This window comes from Haliotis cracherodii, unplaced genomic scaffold (assembly GCF_022045235.1).
Source record: "Haliotis cracherodii isolate W230 unplaced genomic scaffold, xgHalCrac1.p SCAF_19, whole genome shotgun sequence".
Taxonomy (NCBI): Eukaryota; Metazoa; Mollusca; class Gastropoda; order Lepetellida; family Haliotidae; genus Haliotis; species Haliotis cracherodii.
Window position 1 is genome coordinate 3,326,273 of NW_027266274.1, and position 16,667 is coordinate 3,342,939.

Here is a 16,667-nt window from a genome sequence, read left to right on the forward strand (position 1 = left end):
TGACATCCCCAGGAAGTCATACCTATCTAATGCCTTATTCGTTACTTGGATTACGGATCATAATTTGGCCGGAAAAAAGAATAGACGTGAAACGTTGGGTGACACGATAAACCAGAAATTCAAGAAACGTTCTGTCTAAAGGCAATCGATCTATCTGTTCACTGGTGGATAATTCTCACTGAAATGGGATAAAATATATTTATTGAAACGGCTTCACATTTGACAACATTTGGGTGAGCGGATCCGTAAACCAAGTTATGAAATATCACCAAATATTTCAGCGAAGATTTACATAATAAAACAAAATATGAAATCTTGTGTAACTGAACCGGACAGGCCTCAGTAGAAGCCAGCTATAGCACCAAGGTGGGGAGTTGCATAGATCCCACTGACGTTAGCTCCGTATCAGTTGTATATGTAATAGCTGTGTCCCCACAGCCCTTCAATAGTATCTATTTTACATGTATTGGTTGTATTGATACGTCTAGTGTAAATGCTGCCTGTCATGTGGATTGGCAGTTGTATACATTAGGCAGGCTGCCAGGCATTGCCTTCACAACAAACAAACAGAGCGTCCAAACTAGCTGCGACCATGTTCTCATTGATCAAACTATGAGATTTTTAAGAAGCTGAAATCTCTTCTTCTTTGATGTGTTAATATTCTTACTGAGCTGAAAATGGAACCTAAGCCATTTTAAAGAATTGCTTTCATAATGTTAAATTTAAATCTGCCAAACATATTTGTGTTCTTTACATAAGGTAGGTAAACCTATTGCTTATGTGACCTTGCCTATTAGATATCTACAAGAGAGTCGAGGTAGTGAAGGAATCTACGCGTGTCTGGCCATGTGGTTTCTAGTGTACACATCAACACAGCCACACATTACATATCATTAAATAACATTAATTTCCACTTATCACTAAACGTATATGATCACAGAATTTTACTTTTATCGTTAGCCTACTGAACTGTGAAAAATAATTTCAGTCAAGCCATATCTACTCTTTCTGTACATATCAGTACAACTACCTCTGTCCAGCCTTTTCTTCATTCAATATGTCCGCTTTAACAAAACACATGATCATTCAACTATGACACTTTAAATATAGCATCTGATGCTCATGTACCTGGCAGTACCTTGACCTTTGCTCCCAGAGATTCACCTGTCACACCAGCTGCCACTTACATTTGTGATGATGTATTATAAAAATAATGTGCAATCACGTTTCTGTTGGCTTTGTATATCTAAATATGTAGACCTCCCCATTCAACGGTTCTCAGCAAGTCGGCTAATGGTACAAGTACAGTGACACAGAGTGTGAATATATAAACTGTCCAGGTGCCAATCCCTGTCTAAATGCGTTACGTGGAGATTCGCCATGGAAGCACCCTCTGGATGCTTCTTTACCCCAAAGATTGGAGTCAAGTGTACCTGATCGCATAGACACACATACGTATTTAAACTACCACCACCACCTCCTGTGGCGATTTAAGTGTGACAGTTCAGAGTTGTCTGTTGTTCAGGAAAATATAGAGGATGTCATGTTATTATTGTATTTACATATTTGTCAAACATACAACTCCCACACAACCGCATCTTATTGTCACACATGGGAGAACATACTACACATCTCACTGTTGTGAAAGGTGTACGTGTATACTAGACGTGGTGGATGTATCCTGCTATCACAGAATATTGGTGCATATCAACATGCGATCTCAGTATGATGAGTTTGTGTTTAACACAATACCAAAACCAGATATTTGTTTTATTTCGAACTATTTTCTTTACAGAGAAATTGCCTTGCAACAATGTCACAGGCAATTTTTTTTTTCCAAAGGCCTACAGTAAAAATCTGAAGTCCCCCGCCGCCCCCCCCCCCCCCCCCCCCCCCCCCTTCAAGAATATCCTTGATCGGTTCCTAATGTTATTCTATTCAGCATTCTGTTAAGGGTTGTTACAAGGTGTTTGGTTTAAATAAATAAGTAATTTACAATATGCAATATTCGCTTAATGTCTCGTCTATTTTCATATATATGTTTCTGGGAATCTCCTGACACCTCTAGTATATACATCACCCTCGTGTCGCATTCTACATCTACACATGCCATATATACATACATGTATTACCTGCACCTCCCACATGTCTACCTCTCTCACATTCACACATCTTCACACACGAAACCCAAATATACGAACACAAAACGCTAACCGTGTGTTCCCACTTGCTCAAAAGTCTCCTGATATACCAGCTAGACTTGCTCCAGTCTCCCGGTATACCATCTCATCGCTATAAAACATACGCTTTATGTTTTTGGCCTTAGCTTCGGCTCCTGCTGTGTGTTGGTTGAAATTCATTGTGTATGAGACAACCGAAAATAAATAATAACATCTCTTTGGTCTGGTATAAGGGGCGTGGTCTGTTTTCGTGCTGTCCATGTGGGGGCCATTGTATGTTGTCCTCGTGTCCCCTCACACTCTGTCCTCGTGTCCCAGGAGTAGGTCCTCAAACTCTTTCCTCATTATTCCCTTGTAGGCCATCGGCGTTGACATGAACGTCCCCGTTACTGGCCGTAGATCGCTACAACAAATCATGGCTCGATTTTAGGAACTGGTCCATTTTCCAGAAGCAAGTGGGTGTACCACTGTGCACACATAGAGCTTAACTGTTCGTGTAACGTGTCACAGCAATCCGTCATTAATTTACAGACACTATCAGAAGAACGGCCTATTTGTTTTAACTTTGATAAGTTTATGGGACCTGGGTACAACCCGGATTTGTTTGGTGCAATTAGGCTTTCATTTCAACATGCACCAGCTGGAAGTTAAGTCCAGATAACTCATAATAACCACTGATGACGCTACAGTCGACCGCAGCAATTCCAGCCGGCAAGGGTGGAAACTGGACTTTTAGTCAGTTAAATATTCCCTTGCCTCTGGAAGATGGACTAGACGGGACTTGTTGCAAGAACTACACACGAGAACAATACGTGGAGATAACACGGCCTAGCAATTCTAGTTGTGCTCTTGAAAGAATGCACTTATTCTGAACGTTTCCCTTGTTTAAATAAGATCCCGTTACGAAAGGAATGCGAGGCAACTGTCATACTTAACGTCATACACAACCTGGTCAGTTTATAATGTTTCACATATGTGATGATACTGCTCTATGAAAAGTAGAAAATGTGACTTACTGGATAAACATCTGTATTAAACTTCACCCTCGGCCCGTAGAACCTGATCTTCTTAAAGTCGGGGTAGTAGGTGAGGACGAAGGTGACGATGAAAGTTGCCGTCAACCATTCCGTGATGGTGGACAGCAGGTACACGGTCTTCAGCGTGTCCTGCAGACAGAAAGACAACAATACAGAGTTTGGTCCACCACTCACGGATTGTGTCTCATGCTTGCCCTAGCAGTCTTAGCTAACACTACATAACTGAACTGACCCTGAGTATACAGAGCTGGCAGAACTGAGCTTAACTTTGATGACTAATTTGGTTGCTAATGGTTTTTCAACATAATCCCCATCGGGCTCAACACATTTCTGCCAACGATTCTGGAGTGCCTGGATCCCACTGGCGTAGAAGACCTCCTCCTGATGGTGTAAATAGTTCTCCAAAGCAGAAATGACGTCATCCTCATTTACATAATGCATGCCAGACAGTTCTTTCTTCAAGTTTGGGAAGGGGTGAAAATCTGACGCATCTACACATCTTTCGTGGTTTGGCTCACAACATTTCAGAAATCCCTCGTATACTAATATACACAATTTAATGTTCTCAAGGGATTGATTATTTGCTTAACGTACCCATTTTGTTCCCATTCCATGGGTTTCCTTGTATTTATAAATCGCTTTTGATACGCCAACTGTTTTCATGTTAAGGAGAAAAAGACGTTTATACAAATTGTGCAAGATACATAGGTCAATACGAATCCAGACGGAACAAGTGTGATAATAATGTCGCTCGATATACATTGTTGACGTGTTACAGACTTCCTTGCTGCTGCTGTGTGTAATTAACGACACGGTATGTCAATATACACAACACGCACACTTCACCGCAGTGATCAGAAAGTGATATTATTATAGAGAGTATTACAGTCATGTGTGTATGTTACTGATTTTATAACACTTCATTGGGAAATACAAAAATTCGGACGCCCATTACGATACATACACTCACGCCCTGTACTGAGGCTAAAAAATGTGCCCTACGAAACCTATCTGTATGTAGATGTAGGAACTGCACGTGCCCCACGACACCTATCTGTATGTAGATGTAGGAACTGCACGTGCCCCACGACACCTATCTGTATGTAGATGTAGGAACTGCACGTGCCCCACGACACCTATCTGTATGTAGATGTAGGAACTGCATGTGCCCCACGACACCTATCTGTATGTAGATGTAGGAACTGCAAGTGCCCCACGACACCTATCTGTATGTAGATGTAGGAACTGCATGTGCCCCACGACACCTATCTGTATGTAGATGTAGGAACTACAAGTGCCCCACGACACCTATCTGTATGTAGATGTAGGAACTGCAAGTGCCCCACGACACCTATCTGTATGTAGATGTAGGAACTGCAAGTGCCCCACGACACCTATCTGTATGTAGATGTAGGAACTGCACGTGCCCCACGACACCTATCTGTATGTAGATGTAGGAACTGCACGTGCCCCACGACACCTATCTGTATGTAGATGTAGGAACTGCACGTGCCCCACGACACCTATCTGTATGTAGATGTAGAAACACGTGCCCCACGACACCTATCTGTATGTAGATGTAGGAACTGCATGTGCCCCACGACACCTATCTGTATGTAGATGTAGGAACTGCACGTGCCTCACGACACCTATCTGTATGTAGATGTAGGAACTGCATGTCCCCCACGACACCTATCTGTATGTAGATGTAGGAACTGCATGTGCCCCACGACACCTATCTGTATGTAGATGTAGGAACTGCATGTGCCCCACGACACCTATCTGTATGTAGATGTAGGAACTGCAAGTGCCCCACGACACCTATCTGTATGTAGATGTAGGAACTGCATGTGCCCCACGACACCTATCTGTATGTAGATGTAGGAACTACAAGTGCCCCACGACACCTATCTGTATGTAGATGTAGGAACTGCAAGTGCCCCACGACACCTATCTGTATGTAGATGTAGGAACTGCAAGTGCCCCACGACACCTATCTGTATGTAGATGTAGGAACTGCAAGTGCCCCACGACACCTATCTGTATGTAGATGTAGGAACTGCAAGTGCCCCACGACACCTATCTGTATGTAGATGTAGGAACTGCATGTGCCCCACGACACCTATCTGTATGTAGATGTAGGAACTGCATGTGCCCCACGACACCTATCTGTATGTAGATGTAGGAACTGCAAGTGCCCCACGACACCTATCTGTATGTAGATGTAGGAACTGCAAGTGCCCCACGACACCTATCTGTATGTAGATGTAGGAACTGCAAGTGCCCCACGACACCTATCTGTATGTAGATGTAGGAACTGCATGTGCCCCACGACACCTATCTGTATGTAGATGTAGGAACTGCATGTGCCTCACGACACCTATCTGTATGTAGATGTAGGAACTGCATGTGCCCCACGACACCTATCTGTATGTAGATGTAGGAACTGCACGTGCCCCACGACACCTATCTGTATGTAGATGTAGAAACACGTGCCCCACGACACCTATCTGTATGTAGATGTAGGAACTGCATGTGCCCCACGACACCTATCTGTATGTAGATGTAGGAACTGCACGTGCCTCACGACACCTATCTGTATGTAGATGTAGGAACTGCATGTCCCCCACGACACCTATCTGTATGTAGATGTAGGAACTGCATGTGCCCCACGACACCTATCTGTATGTAGATGTAGGAACTGCATGTGCCCCACGACACCTATCTGTATGTAGATGTAGGAACTGCAAGTGCCCCACGACACATATATGTATGTAGATGTAGGAACTGCACGTGCCCCACGACACCTATTTGTATGTAGATGTAGGAACTGCAAGTGCCCCACGACACCTATCTGTATGTAGATGTAGGAACTGCATGTGCCCCACGACACCTATCTGTATGTAGATGTAGGAACTGCACGTGCCCCACGACACCTATCTGTATGTAGATGTAGGAACTGCAAGTGCCCTACGACACCTATCTGTATGTAGATGTAGGAACTGCAAGTGACCCACGACACCTATCTGTATGTAGATGTAGGAACTGCACGTGCCCCACGACACCTATCTGTATGTAGATGTAGGAACTGCATGTGCCCCACGACACCTATCTGTATGTAGATGTAGGAACTGCATGTGCCCCACGACACCTATCTGTATGTAGATGTAGGAACTGCATGTCCCCCACGACACCTATCTGTATGTAGATGTAGGAACTGCAAGTGCCCCACGACACCTATCTGTATGTAGATGTAGGAACTGCATGTGCCCCACGACACATATATGTATGTAGATGTAGGAACTGCACGTGCCCCACGACACCTATCTGTATGTAGATGTAGGAACTGCATGTCCCCCACGACACCTATCTGTATGTAGATGTAGGAACTGCAAGTGCCCCACGACACCTATCTGTATGTAGATGTAGGAACTGCATGTCCCCCACGACACCTATCTGTATGTAGATGTAGGAACTGCATGTGCCCCACGACACCTATCTGTATGTAGATGTAGGAACTGCATGTGCCCCACGACACCTATCTGTATGTAGATGTAGGAACTGCATGTCCCCCACGACACCTATCTGTATGTAGATGTAGGAACTGCACGTGCCCCACGACACCTATCTGTATGTAGATGTAGGAACTGCATGTCCCCCACGACACCTATCTGTATGTAGATGTAGGAACGGGGGCCTGTGAGAGACAAGCTGGCCAAGGATACAGACAACAAGGAAGACAGTAAGTACGACGCTGTTGATGAGCTGGAGGACTGCCACGTAAGTGTTGTTCATGTTCACGCGTTGTTTCCACGTGAGCGCCGACGACATCCAGCAGTAACACATCCCGAAGACAAATGCCAATCCTGCCCCTGTGTAGTGTAGCGGCCGCATCACCTGGGTCTGCAACATGCATTCGTTATAGAATCTATTACTTGGACTGACACATCATAGATAAGAGTTAAATTTCCAGGGCGAGATAATTTGGTTTTAAGTCTGTTGAATGATAATATATGCCTGCAAAGTGAGCACACCCCGTTGGTTTTGAGGATAGATAATCACGTTGTCTATGTTGTTGTAGATAGTGTGGTTGTTAATCAGGGTGGGGTTGATCTGTTGAATGATAATAGGAATGATGTCTTGTTTAACGCCGTGCTCAATAACAATCCAGTGACTGATATTATGAGCAACGATCCACGCCTGTAGGGTATGTGACATGAACATCACCAGACCAGCTTAGATTGCTGGGGATCAGTTCTAACCTGAAGTCCCCAGGGTGAGTGTGATCAGCGCGGGGCATACTGCAGCGTGGACAGAAGCCACACCCGTTGCTGTATTGTCTACGTCCCTGAACCTACCACCCCAACCCACCTCTTTACAGCCCCAAACCGCACCTTATACGCCCCCACCCCCTCCACACGGATACCCTTTTGTAGACAGATTCATGGCACTGACATAAACTCAGCAACACCCACCTTCAGTTTCTAATCTTTGATCCTACACTGCTATTCCAAAACTGCCCTTATAACCTCAAACGAAGATATCTCCACTTCACGCCTCCCTCTAGATCCTTTCTACACGTGAGTGACATTTTGTAATGTGGGAAACTCAACCAAGCCAACAGTTCATCAAGCATTCCAGTCTCGTGGTTCACCGTCATTGTTGGCTACATACATTTAACCACCGCAGCACTATACACGCTGGAACATGAACGTCGGGAACATACGTTCCTCGGTACCGACTTTAACGAAGTTATGTGGAACAAGCAAAAGGCTAACCGAAACATATTTTGTTTGATTATCACACCAAACATGGACGGTAGTTGTTAGGAAATAAGAAAATATATACATTTCGACGTTTGTCCAAAAGAAGACGTTATTTAATCTTGACTTAACGAATTCAGCACAGATGGGATAAGACATAAACACGATGGATAAGGAAGACAGACGGTCTTCAGTTCTGTGTCTGGCAAGTTAGATAACATTGACGAATGATATGTTAGGCTATTTCCACTTGCAGTCTGCTATAAAATCCGCGTGTGTATATACACTCCTGTACAACGTCCCTGCTCCTCTATACAGCTGAAGAGAGAATGTGTTGATAGGAAGATAGGACAAGGCGGCTCAGTCATTTTACAGCAACACTGCCTGCCTCCTAGTGAAGACGGGGGGCCAATCTAATGTAATGGCTTATGATATCATATGTAATTAATTGAAAATGTATGAGAACGTATTAAATTACATCAAGACAAACCTTCAGTGCAAAATCTACACTGACTTTCGATCGGTGATCATATATCCTCAATATGAACGAGGTGTCAAAACACACCTATGGGGCGGGATACATCTCACTCAGCATTAGGCCACGGAGTTCATGATAATTACTGAAATCCACGTGGTGTTTTTCTGACCGATCTGTACACAAAGGCAGAAATACTTGTGACAAAGTGTTTTGAAGCAGTGGACAAATTAATTCTAAAGGTTGACCATACAGGTTCATGTTTAAAATCAAAATTAAATTGTTTTGAATTTTGTCGCGTTGTTGGAGGTCGTTACTAGCGTTGTGAAATGTCTGGTCAGGGTCATTGAGAAAGGTACAGCAGTATGAAAGGGAGACTACTGGGGAGTGACTCGTATATTATTTGACTGCCGAACAACCAAACCACCTTAGTTGTTGACAATTATGTACACTATTTTTAGATTATGTTTCAGTCATGTTAGTTCCTTTGAGAAAAGGGATTCTATTTCAACAAATCACCCATTGCTTTCAACAGCCGCAACGAGTCACTGCGCACACTGGCAGTGACTTCAACTCTGCCCGAGACCATATACCGATGTGTGTGTGTGTGTGCGTGCGTGTGTGTGTGTGTGTGTGTGCGTGTCGGTGTGTGTGTGTGTCGGTGTGTGTGTGTGTGTGTGTGTGTGTGTGTGTGTGTGTGTGTGTGTGTGTGGTGGAGGGGAGTATGTCGATGACTGGGATGAGGGCAGACATATTGTGTGTGTGTGTGTGTGTGTGTGTGTGTGTGTGTGGAGGGGAGTATGTCGATGACTGGGATGAGGGCAGACATATTGGGTTGTGTGTGGTCAGAAATGTCAAAGCACTGCACGTGTTGCCACGTGCGCGTTCCTCTTAGTAGCACTTGAAGTGCCAGACATGCCATTTACGACGTCGCCTGGTTTCAGAACTGTGCCACAGATTTGGAATTCCGACCGCGTTTTGACAGTTATAGTACAGACCTTATAATAATGCGTTTAATGCCGAAAAGTAATTTACACAGTTATCGTTCAATATTGTGTTAATATATGGATTGTAAATGTAATAAATCTTTATAAGTATTCATTTTCATACAAACTGCATTAATGATTGAAACGATATACGGTCACCGTGAAACGATAAACGGTCACCGTGGCACGCACGCCTGCACGCACGCAAAAATAGTTTTCTCTTTCAACAAGGAAGGTTGGCAAATTGCCGCATTAGAGATGTAATCTATGAAATAGACAATGACCTACACATTGCCAGAGCCTACTACAGATTAGAGGGGTGACTACCAGTAAGCTGTATTGCAGTCAAGACTTATCCACCTGTCTCAGTCTGGCTGTAATTGTCTGTAACGTTACTCCCAGAGGCCGTGCAGAGACGCGGCCCCTCACACACACACCTGGCAGACTTCTCACCCTCACCCCACACGACGCTGGGGGCGGCCCGCCAGCCGGGCACACCAACAGTATCCCGGGATGCGGGAAATAGGTAAAACGTACAGCAAAACGAAACCATTTGGGGCTTCATTGACCCCATTTCCAGCATCTTTATTTCTTTAGGGAAGCTTTTGTTCCTTCTGAGATTTGGTGTTGAGATGGAAGTCAGGTGATGTTGTCTGTAGAGGTGTATATGTAAGTAGATATCTGCTCGCCAGCAGCCCTGTGGTCAGTTGTGGGGACACAAGAGGCTGGGTCAGCCAGGGGTCAGTCAGCCGGGGAGGGGTGGGGTAGACTCACCTGGAAGTTGGCCACCATACTGAACCCCAGTGCTGACAGGAAGCCGACTACAAGACAGGCTATGTTGAGACGGCGGTGCGAGGGGTCGGCGGTGTTGTGTTTGCTGAAGACTTCCTTCATCTGTAGGTATCTTATGAATACATTCCCGGCCACTGAAAACAAAGTGATGAAGTACAACAATAGAGCCCTTGTGTATGACATGCAAGTCAGTCTACGCCAGTTTTCTACACGCATGACCTAGATGGTTGATTCAGTAGCTCAGTACACACTATAAACACATGCATCCATGGAAGCGCGTCATATCCTGGGGTGTAACAGTGACGTGCTCTGTCTTAAAACTACTGTCCAAGACCCACCCTAAAGCAAAATACTAAATCTGGAATTAGAACCCATTATTTTCGAATTACGACAGAGACGGATAAAACCCTTGTCAGCGAAATGAGGCACCCGAGATCCCTGTAGCCTAATTATACATTTATGTTCTGTGAGAAGACAAGGTAGCCTGATTATACATATATGTTAAGTCACAGTAGTTTAATTGTACATATAAGATACAGTAGACAAATGTCATGAGACACCATGTTATCGGACTAACGACTCGTGGCCGTGCCTATCCCTATATATGTTATTGAGTCAGTGTTGTGAGAACCGAGATAGTGGACGTTAACCAGATGGTGGTGTCGGCTACTGCTGGCCCACACAGGGACTCTCTACGTTGTAGCAGGGAGGGGTCCTGGTCTCCTGGTCAGGTACCTGTCTCACTTCCTTGTCTGCCCAAGAGTATGTTTGTTTACTTACACAACTCGACATGGCACGTCTGGATTCAGAAGCTGGAGATAAAGTGGTAATAAGCAGTAATAACCAAACAGAACCGTTTGGGTGTCCTCCGTAACTCCTGGATATCTTGTAGCAGTGTCGGGCCGAACACAAGGGGTCAGGTGTTAAGTAATAGTCGTCGGTAAATTGTAATGGTTACATTGTCTTTTTGTCCCTTTTTAAAGAATCCATACAAAAGTCTACTTGAATTTCTTTGAGATTCGTAAGACTACAGGAGGGACAACATTAATTTCCCAAGTCCTGAAGATGCATGATGGGGAAACACTAGTCTGGGATACAGACCCTGAAGCAAATAATACCAATACAGCCCATGCAAGTCTATGATATTTGGCAAGTCTAGATTACTGCAGTATCAATGTTTAATTCTGTTTAATTCTCTTTCCTTTCCAAAAATATTTTGAAAGCCTTAAAATCACAGAAATAGTAAGTCTACTTTTTCAAATAATGAACGAGGTAACATAGAAAAAGTCTGCTATCATGCATATAACTTTAAATATATTTGAATTACTTATTATATATAATACTAGGTCATAACATAATATTTTTTTATTGATACTTCGTATTGTTATCCTGACTTAATGTGTATCTGATTATATAGTTTATAGAATATTGTCACTGTTTCTACATGGAACGTTTATGCAATAAAATATTGTGTATCTTGTATCGTATCTTGAACCAAGAAGATGGGCTACATATTAATATATTTTATAACGATGTGTTTTTTCTGTAACATATATTCATTTCAGAGACTAGATGTTAGTCTAGGGAAAAACATGCCCTCTCACAGACAGAAGTCTACGGGAGCCGCGTAATCTAGTTGAGTTTAATTATTAAGCCTACACATAGTGATATATTCGATGCGATGCGATGCGATTAGAAAGGAGCTAAAGCGGACCAAACCCTCGGCCTAACTAATTCAGTCCGACGTCTCTGTATCCAATATGTGGTGAGCCCCGGCTGTGCACGGACCAGCATCTAACATCCAGGGAAAACAATATACTAGTATCTGAGTCTTGTGGCAAGTGTGTTGATGAGATGCTAATTAGTTTAACGCCAAAGGTTAACGGATCAAGCAGGCGGGTATATACAAGGCAGACAATGTGTTCCAGCATGAACTCAGGTACTCACGCAGGCAGGCCCCGAAGTTAATCAGCTGGCTGAAGTAGCATCTCTCTGGCGTCTTGATGGCGGTGTAGCTGCAACGACAACCACTGTGTGGGTGTACTATCACTGACAACCACTGTGTACTATCTCTGACAACCACGGTGTACTATCACTAAGAACCACGGTGTACTATCACTGACAACCACTGTGTACTATCACTGACAACCACTGTATACTTTCCCTGACAACCACTGTGTACTATCCCTGACAACCACTGTGTACTATCCCTGACACCCACTGTGTACTATCACTGACAACCACTGTGTACTATCTCTGACAACCACTGTGTACTATCACTGACAACCACTGTGTACTATCACTGACAACCACGGTGTACTATCCCTGACACCCACGGTGTACTATCACTGACAACCACGGTGTACTATCACTGACAACCACTGTGTACTATCACTGACAACCACTGTGTACTATCCCTGGCACCCACTGTGTACTATCCCTGACAACCACTGTGTACTATCACTGACAACCACTGTGTACTATCCCTGACAACCACTGTGTACTATCACTGACAACCACTGTGTACTATCACTGACAACCACGGTGTACTATCACTGACAACCACTGTGTGGGTGTACTATCACTGACACCCACGGTGTACTATCCCTGACAACCACTGTGTACTACCTCTGACACCCACTGTGTACTATCCCTGACAACCACTGTGTACTATCACTGACAACCACTGTGTACTATCCCTGACAACCACTGTGTACTATCCCTGACAACCACTGTGTGGGTGTACTATCACTGACAACCACGGTGTACTATCACTGGCACCCACGGTGTACTATCACTGACACCCACGGTGTACTATCCCTGACAACCACTGTGTACTATCACTGACAACCACTGTGTGGGTGTACTATCACTGACAACCACGGTGTACTATCACTGACACCCACGGTGTACTATCACTGACACCCACGGTGTACTATCTCTGACAACCACGGTGTACTATCTCTGACAACCACGGTGTACTATCACTGACACCCACGGTGTACTATCACTGACAACCAGTGTGTACTATCACTGACAACCACGGTGTACTATCACTAACAACCACTGTGTACTATCACTGACAACCACGGTGTACTATCACTGACAACCACTGTGTACTATCACTGACAACCACTGTGTACTATCACTGACAACCACGGTGTACTATCACTGACAACCACTGTGTGGGTGTACTATCACTGACACCCACTGTGTACCATCACTGACAACCACGGTGTACTATCACTGACACCCACGGTGTACTATCACTGACAACCACGGTGCACTATCACTGACAACCACTGTGTACTATCACTGACACCCACTGTGTACTATCTCTGACAACCACTGTGTACTATCTCTGACAACCATGGTGTACTATCACTGACAACCACTGTGTACTATCACTGACACCCACTGTGTACTATCTCTGACAACCACGGTGTACTATCACTGACAACCACTGTGTACTATCTCTGACAACCACGGTGTACTATCACTGACAACCACTGTGTACTATCTCTGACAACCACGGTGTACTATCACTGACAACCACGGTGTACTATCACTGACAACCACTGTGTACTATCTCTGACAACCACTGTGTACTATCCCTGACAACCACTGTGTGGGTGTACTATCACTGACAACCACTGTGTACTATCCCTGACAACCACGGTGTACTATCCCTGACAACCACTGTGTACTATCCCTGACAACCACTGTGTACTATCCCTGACACCCACTGTGTACTTTCCCTGACAACCACCGTGTACTATCCCGGACAATCACTGTGTACTATCCCTGACAAGAGGGGATTGGGGGTGACTAATGAAAACGGAACGTACCTTTTTTGTCAGAAAATGTATTTTATACATTTGCATTTAATTTCTTAAAACGAGTATGTGGGAGAATGTAGTTTAATGACACATTCAACAATATTCAACAATATTCCAGCTGCAGCCACTAGTGGAGTCTGGGCCATGCAGACCTGTACAAGTGGCTGATAGTATGAACACCGATACACGTCACACTGTATCCGCTCATCCCCCTGTCAGGACGAACATGGGACACTGTGGATGAGTGTACAGATGAGGTTCACAACATCATGACAAAACTGTAACACAGCTACAGCCTCATTAATAGTCCTCGGGATATGTCCCACTACCAATCAGATATCTTACTGCATGTTCATGTCGGCGTGTGTTCACGTGCAGACTGTGCTTACCTGATGTAGGGGAAATCTGGCTCCACGTGGCCATGTGCAACTGCTATACCGTAGCTGTAACACAACACACATAGCGGTTATTCTACAACCGTCACACACTGCCCATTACACGTAATGTATAACTGTAACACAACACACATAGCGGTTATTCTACAACCGTCACACACTGCACAATGCACGTAATGTATAACTGTAACACAACACACATAGCGGTTATTCTATATCTGTCACACACTGCACAATGCACGTAATGTATAACTGTAACACAACACACATAGCGGTTATTCTATATCCGTCACACACTGCACAATACACATTATGTATAACTGTAAAACAATACACATAGCGGTTGTTCTACAACCGTCACACACTTCACAATGCACGTAATGTATAACTGTAACACAACACACATAGCGGTTATTCTACAACTGTCACACACTGCACAATGCACGTAATGTATAACTGTAACACAACACACATAGCGGTTATTCTATATCCGTCACACACTGCACAATACACATAATGTATAACTGTAACACAACACACATAGCGGTTATTCTATATCCGTCACACACTGCACAATACACGTAATGTATAACTGTAACACAACACACATAGCGGTTATTCTATATCTGTCACACACTGCACAATGCACGTAATGTATAACTGTAACACAACACACATATCGGTTGTTCTACAACTATTCTAGTATAGCTAGGACATACACACATTTGACGGTTATTCCATGGCTGTAACATTCTCATATATATATATAGCTTAAAGGAAAGATTGGAAATCACGTGTAGCATATCGTGATGGGAATTTTAAGACACTGTGGTAACACTTGACTGTTTTTTGGTACACAATGGAATCATCTCATCTTAACGTAGCTACCTCTCTGTATGTTTCTATGGTTCGCGATTGGCGGTATACATATATATGTATACACTCAACATATACAATGTTACAATTAATATATATATTTAACTAACTGTACTAAAAGGATCAGCTGTATACAGATTCCTTTAGAAAGATAAGACGAACAGACTAGTGCCGCAACATAAGGCATTGACAAGAGGGGTACTCGGGAAACTTAATATATCAACTTATCTGTTCTGGAACCAGATATAATAAACGTAGCAATCAACCAGAAGACTTCTGTCATTACTGAACATAACCAAATAACGGTCGGTTACAGCTGTAACATAAACACACATGGCGGTTATTACATGGCTCTTCATTCTTCCAAATGGAAGTTATTCTATAGCTTAACAAACCCGCGGGAGGAACTGGGAATGGCAATACAATTACCATGTTAACTCATCTTGTTTATAGTTATCTGTGTTCTTCTTGGGTGATTTAAAAAAATTCTTAGGGGGCTAAATACGCGTGGTTCATCAAGAAGCAATCTTTGAAGCCTGTCATTCTGCTATCTTTTAACAGGGTAGGACAGGCTTTCATGTTTTCTGTGTAAGCACGATTGGTGAAGAAATCCCACCCATACATAGCAAAGAAAACTTCAAGTGAGATTTCTCACTAGATCGTTGAAAGTAATAATGGCATTGTAGATTGACAGGGAACCTAGGTACAATGATAGAATAAAGACAAGCACATCCGTCAGCGTGATGCCTTCATTATCTTCTTCATTATTCCTAAGAATTAATAATGTCGAAACTGTTTGACCAGCAGTCGTTCATCAATATGTGGTCAATGACCCAATGATCAATACAGACAAGAGACAGAAACAATAACTTGTAATTGTCATAAGTGATAGTTTTAACATTTGGCCTACGCATAACCCGACCGCCATCACGTGGCGCTAATCTGCAAACATGTTAAAGTTTCAGCTTCATTGGGCGAGAAACACGGAGCTGTAGATACGTCAACAGGTGCACTTGTTCAATGAAGGTGAAAGTTTACAAAGAGGAAGAACACGACCAAGCATTATGAAATGACTTAATATATACATATATTTATTGCCTATCACTTTAGTCTGCATTTGTGTTATCTATGCAATGTTTCGGCACACCGGTCGAGCGCTTCCGGTAATGAAACATGAACGATGTGCATATGGTGTAAGCTCATTTGGGTTAAGGTAACTTTACTTACTACCTAGGTAAGGCTATCTCCCCTTTACAGATATACCTTGTGTCTGGTGTAACGAGAGGTCAGAAACGTCTAATTTCCCCAGCACTGAACTCCCATG

The 16,667-nt window shown here is 43.6% G+C and overlaps 1 protein-coding gene across 5 annotated transcripts in view; it reads right to left on the reverse strand.

Moving 5' to 3' along the window:
• Window positions 1-1,900: 1,900 nt before the first annotated feature.
• LOC139466668 (DNA damage-regulated autophagy modulator protein 1-like) overlaps window positions 1,901-16,667 on the reverse strand; it is a 47,608-nt gene continuing 32,841 nt past the window's right edge. For 4 of the 5 annotated variants that reach the window (XM_071248265.1, XM_071248269.1, XM_071248267.1 and 1 more), the window contains exons 3-9: window positions 14,462-14,515; window positions 12,181-12,263; window positions 10,216-10,367; window positions 6,943-7,120; window positions 3,812-3,870; window positions 3,197-3,346; window positions 1,901-2,583 (exon numbers count right to left, since the gene is read on the reverse strand). In XM_071248265.1, the coding sequence (XP_071104366.1) occupies window positions 2,509-2,583; window positions 3,197-3,346; window positions 3,812-3,870; window positions 6,943-7,120; window positions 10,216-10,367; window positions 12,181-12,263; window positions 14,462-14,515 (751 nt within the window). In that variant the 3' untranslated portion in view covers window positions 1,901-2,508. The remainder of the gene's footprint in view (window positions 2,584-3,196; window positions 3,347-3,811; window positions 3,871-6,942; window positions 7,121-10,215; window positions 10,368-12,180; window positions 12,264-14,461; window positions 14,516-16,667) is intronic. The other variant, XM_071248266.1, reaches the window with a different exon arrangement.